Source organism: Sinocyclocheilus rhinocerous, unplaced genomic scaffold (genome assembly GCF_001515625.1).
Source record: "Sinocyclocheilus rhinocerous isolate Xijiao unplaced genomic scaffold, SAMN03320098_v1.1 scaffold3688, whole genome shotgun sequence".
Lineage (NCBI taxonomy): Eukaryota > Metazoa > Chordata > Actinopteri > Cypriniformes > Cyprinidae > Sinocyclocheilus > Sinocyclocheilus rhinocerous.
The window spans coordinates 9,465-15,522 of record NW_015667018.1 but is presented as its reverse complement, the minus strand read 5'-3'; the positions used below and the strand labels follow the sequence as shown (position 1 = coordinate 15,522).

Below are 6,058 nucleotides of genomic sequence, written 5' to 3'. Positions count from 1 at the left end.
ATATATATATATATATATATATATTAGTATTTATAGTTTTAGCTTTTAGTTTTAATTACTTTTTCTTATTTGTAAGTCGCTTTGGATAAAAGCGTCTGCTAAATGACTAAAAGTAAAAAAAGTAAAGTAAAAGTCAAATGATTGAGCGTTATTCCTTATGCATTCACTCATTATAATATTCAGTTACGTCGAGTACTTTCCAGGAAAGACAGGGAAAACTCCAAAACACTTAGTCAGTTTGTTGTATCCTTTAAACAACGGTGTGAAACGACTCTCAGCTCACGATCACAGTCTCCAACGCTTCTCAATGCTCTCTGAGCTCCACACACTAATGGCGCTTTTCCACTGCGTGGTACGACTCGGCTCGGCACGGTTTGCGTTTCCACTGCAGTTCAGTACCGCTTTAGAGTGGGCGATCAGCAGAGTTTACACGTCACGTTTTGGTAACGGTGCGGTTCACTTGGAACCCCAACCGAGGTGGTATACTAAAAAAAGTACCAGGTACTGTACCCAGTGGAAAACCCCCCAAAAGTGAACCGTACCGAGCCGTACCATGCAGTGGAAAAGCGCCATAACATCTGGAAGAAAGTTCTGAACAAGCGGGGCTCACAGACAGTTTGACCACGCCCACTCGCTTTTGATACGTTAATAGCGTGCCTTGCTAATATGTTCTTACATAAGCTTTGCATAACATCATTTTGCAAAACATTGTATTATTAGGGCTGTGATTGTGAAGGAATTTGTATGTAAGTTTAAGATATTAAATATCAACGTTTATTGATCACACATAGGCTATATTATGTATTTTTGCGTGTAATCAGGTTCTGGTTTTAATGTATTAAATGTATTTTTATTTATTAATGTATTATTATTATTATTATTATTATTATTATTAATTATATTAATATTATTTGTATTATGCCATCTTTCAAGATCTAGAAAATAGAATATTTTTATAAGGGAGAGAGAGAGGACTGCCATCTATTGGTAGTGACCAGAGAGGATCAAAAACATCCAGGCTTAACGACTGAAAATAGTTTTTATGATTTTTACTCCTACACCTGATGTCTATTTAAATTTAATTGCAGTGAAAATAACTGTCTTCGCACACAACCCTCCTCAAACACTCTCTGCTGCCTTGATAAGTTAAGCCTCTTACACTAATGCACTCGTTGCTGAGCGAGCAAAGGGTGGCAGCCTCCTCAATAATATACAGAGATTTAATCAGCAGTTGCGCATGATGAGGACTGCTATTGTGATCAAGCGGAAGTTAAAACATTACATAGAATTAAAATTAGTATAGAGCGTTTGGGTGGCTCTTAGCACAGTATGTCCAGAGACATTGTGGGAACGTGGGACGTGTCGCTAAGCGATGGGGTTTACCGAATTGAGTTTGAACATGGATCTACAACAGGGAAACGGGTCATTTACATTAATGGGAAGGTGAGAGGTTATAAACTGATTCGTTTAATTTACCATTATGTTATATTCAGTGTTGGGCAAGTTACTTCCAAAATGTAATACATTATATATTACTAGTTACTGTCTTTTGGCTAAGCGATGGGGTTTACCGAATTGAGTTTGAACATGGATCTACAACAGGGAAACGGGTCATTTACATTAATGGGAAGGTGAGAGGTTATAAACTGATTCGTTTAATTTACCATTATGTTATATTAGATATTGTCTTATATTATTTTATAATGGTAATGTTTATAATGTAATCGTTATATCGTATGTATGTATGTGTGTGTATACAGTATAGAAAATAATCACATTTTTTTGCTTTGCAGCCTGAAATAAGGACAGACACAGTTTTTGTTTTATCCAGCTGTATTTACTCAAATGCAACAGATTAGTGAAAGATATAACAGCAACATGTCGGGGAAAAAAATATATACAATATATATATATATATATATATATATATATATATATATATATACATACACGTATAAGATAATACCTAACACTATATAGAGATGAATGAGATAATGTAAAATAATAATTTTGTCTTTTCAAGGAGGTGTTGAGGAGGGATTGGATGTTCAAACTGGTGGGCAAAGAAATGTTCCCTGTTGGGAGCACAGATACAAAAGCAACCATAAGTATTGAGGCAATCACTGGGTTTTCCTATGAATACACACTGGAAATCAATGGAAAAAGTCTCCAAACATTTTTGGACAACCGATCAAAAATTTCCAAAACATGGGTGCTGAAACTGGGTGGTGCTGATTACAGGATAGTTCTAGGTAAGTGACACTGTGAAAAACATCTCTCTTGATTTATGACATAAAAAAAATGTTGTTTCAGTTTTTCTGAAAGGCCTTAATCTTCTTGGGTTAATCTCTGTCAAACCACACTGTAAGAAGAGAATGACTAGTTTAGGGGATTTCAAATTAGAGTCCGGGGTCAGCAGAAAAAAAAAGAAGATAATTAACACAACTATTAGCAAACTAGTTTTTGTTATTTTTATTTTTCTATTTCACTAGAGAAAGACACTATGGATGTGTGGTGCAATGGACAGAAAATGGAGACTATGGTGAGTACTTTTAATACTACAGTTCAGACTAACACAGGCCTTTAGGTGTATGAAAGATCCACTTTGGCCATTGTTTATTTAAGTCTGAGTCAAGTCGGCTAATGGTGTAGTTGTGTGGACACTGTGGAAAAACATAACACCATTTTCTTCATATCACATCATTCCCACGACTGGTGCTTGTTTAGTTATAGTCATCGGATATGAAATAATTATTAACTAAATTTTGAAAACACAATTTTAAGTAGAATAGTTGATTTAGTATTATATTTATATATATGAAGTGACATTAATATAAAATAGCCTACTAAATCATATATTTAGTATTGTTTATATATTCATTCATTTCTCTTAATAACGCATTGGCGGTGTGAATATGTCAATATGTAGCCTATATGCTAAATGTGTTACAATAAAATGAAATGCACATTGCACATGGTTGCATCTTTCCCGCCGCGTCTTACCCTGTCAGTTCACCAGTAAAACCTGCATGTTTAACCTTTATTGGATACATGGGTTAGCTCACGCCCATGTTATCATAAGACTCTGATGTCATATCTGAGAGTGTGTCACAGACCTGTGCCAGCAATTATTTCCAATCGTTTAGGGCCCACTAATCATAGTAAACATCAAAGTAAGATAACTGCGCCTTTTAGCGCCCCCATCCAGTGTGTGGCGACCTGTATGCGTTTTAATAACAACAGACTGCGCAGAACTAGCGCAGCTACGACCTGGACGACGGCTCCTAAGCTCCGACGTTTTTCCAGTAGGAAACGTCCAAAGGAAGGAGCAGGCGCAATGATGTTTGAGAGGATACAGACGGGACGGACCTCAGTGCGGGAGGACAGGGAATGCACCCATCTTTGCGGATAAAACGAGAGATATCCGAAAAGCTCCCCGGCGATAGTATCTCGTTGAGGTTGACATACATCAATGGTTTTGTGGTTTTGCATCGAGACCGCAGAAAGTAGTTCAGTGGTTGAAATGTCAGCATGAGCCGAAGTGAACAACAGCAGAGAGCGAGTTGACTGTGCTTGGAACACAGCAGACACACCGCGTCCAGCTCGTTTGCGCGAACTGTAGTTTCTCGCCGAGTTTGATTTTGAATTACTTATTTTTCTCTCACCCCTTTTGGCGCTGAAACTGGGCAGTGTGTATGAAGCACACAGCCGGAGGCGACCATGTGGACCCTTCTTGCCTCGGACTGTAGACCTGAGGTGGCCTTCTCTTTCCTGTTATAGCCGTAATGACGATGCATTGGTGATTTAGGGGAGCTTCTGTGTTTTTATGCTGTATTTATGGGGATATGACCGTATCCTGGGATTTCAGATCCGGACAGCTGCAGATCTCCCTCCAGCGTCTGGACTTCTGTTGTATTACACATATAACGTTACTCAAATTTATCACATGCACTGATATCAAAGCCGCTGCTACATGTTAGTTCGTCTCGCATTAAGTGGTTTAATGCTTAATCTTTAACGTTTTTGTGATTGCATCCTATATACCCAGTGTAACTTTGGGAACATGTGTAGTTTTTAGTTTTGAACAAAATCGTTGGAGGTGACTACAAGACCTCATGTGTTTACGTGTTTGCAGCATATCAGTATCCCGAAATCACATGCAAACACTCTTTAGATAATTGCATATCGGGTTCCATTTGAAGAGATCATATTGCAAACATGAATTATCAGCAACACCTGGCGAACTCAGCCGCGATCAGAGCTGAGATTCAGAGGTTCGAGTCCGTCCATCCGAACATCTACTCAATATACGAGCTGCTGGAGCGGGTGGAGGATCCACTGCTGCAGAATCAGATCCGAGAGCATGTCATTGCCATTGAAGGTAAGGGCATCAAGGGCGTTTGAAATCTCTTTCAGAGAGGTTTCAGAATTTTTTTTTTTTTTTTTTTATCTTATTGTCATTTTATTTATTTAGCTTTTAGTTTAGTTGGTGAGTAATGCTTGGCGGAAGCTGTGGTTGCCATAGTGAAAATGGGATGGGACGGCAAACCTAACATTATAGCATGACACTTCAAAAAATGTGTGTCCACTCCCAGTGTCACTTTACAAAAATACATAATTAGGTTTATATTACACAATAAATAATGACATTACAAATCAAGCCACTCCAAAAGATGAGTATTAGTTCACTCTCTTCTCATGAGTATGCCTTTTTTAAATCTCAGAAAAAGTTTGGACCTTTGGCTTCTAAAGATGAAAGGCAGTAAATCTTTTTTCCCCAGTTGTTTTATTGGTTGTTATAGTTCAATTCTGGTTATATTTGTTCTTTAAACCATTTCCTTGTCCTTGACAAGGTTTATCGTGTAATCGTGAGAGGCTTGAGTCAAACTTTAAACAGATGTTTTAAAAAGCTCATTTGGTTTTAGTCATCTATATTTGTGTCAGGTAGATACCATATTTTTCACTATATGAAACTGTTAGGTATAGATTTACTGTCAGTTCTGTAGTTGTGCTGTCTTTCATTGACACACAAGTACAAAGCAGTACAAACCTTTGATCGGCCTGTGCGACTGCTAATCACAGCCTCATTGTCATTCATGAAAATTAAACATCTACTCTGAATAAGGTCTATACTGTTATATGAAATAGTTGATGGTTATGTTTGTGTCAGGTAGAGCTATCATTCAGTTTTGTGGAGGACTTAATGTGATTTAAGTTTTGATGTACGGTTTGCATGAAGGGTGTTTTGGCAGGGTGTTGGGAGGGTCGCTCTCACAGTCTGTGAGGTTTAAATAGCTTTGCTGCACTGTTTTAATATAATACTGTTATTAAGAGATAATCAACATGCTTTTAACACACAAATGCTATTTACAATATCTGCCGTCAGTTTTACCAGCAGGTTAAATAATAGCAAAATGAGAAGCTGTATTGTGTGTTTGAAATGAAACACAGTGTTCCACTAGATTGCAGTGAATGTTTTCCTAATGAGTGGGTGCTCGGCTCTGTGTGTGGTCAGTGACATGTCTCTGTCAGAGCTGAGTGGATGTATGAATCTTGGACCCCTTGCAATGAAAGTAAAATGTAGGTTGCGTTTGAAATGGTTTTTGACTTGCTGAGAGACATGCACATGACATAGACAAACCTGTCACTACCACCAACACACCCCCTTTACAGACCCCGGCCTGTCTAATTCCTGAAAACCAAGACAGAGTACTTAAAGGATTAGTTCACTTTCAGAATAAAAATTTCCTGATAATTTACTCACCCCCATGTCATCCAAGATGTTCATTTCTTTATTTCTTCAGTCGTAAAGAAAGTAAGGTTTTTGAGGAAAACAATCCAGGATTTTTCTCCATATAAAAAGTGAAAGTGAAGTGACGTGTGGCCCATACTCGGAATATGTGCTCTGCATTTAACCCATCCAAGTGCACACACACACACAGTAGTGAACACTAGGGTTGGGACGATAGACAATGCCATCTTCCATCGCAGATGGCTGACAGACATCACGATGTTGAGCCGGCATCGTGATCTCCCCCCCACCCCCTCCCCCACCCCT

The 6,058-nt window shown here is 38.3% G+C and overlaps 1 protein-coding gene across 1 annotated transcript; it reads left to right on the top strand.

The window, feature by feature from the left end:
- Positions 1-1,137: 1,137 nt before the first annotated feature.
- On the top strand, positions 1,138-4,381 carry LOC107733368 (fas apoptotic inhibitory molecule 1-like; the record flags this gene model as incomplete). Its single annotated transcript, XM_016544977.1, has 5 exons — positions 1,138-1,377; positions 1,566-1,631; positions 2,024-2,252; positions 2,493-2,542; positions 4,231-4,381. Coding segments are annotated over exons 1-5 (544 nt in total), but the record flags the coding sequence as incomplete, so codon positions are not given.
- Positions 4,382-6,058: the final 1,677 nt, after the last annotated feature.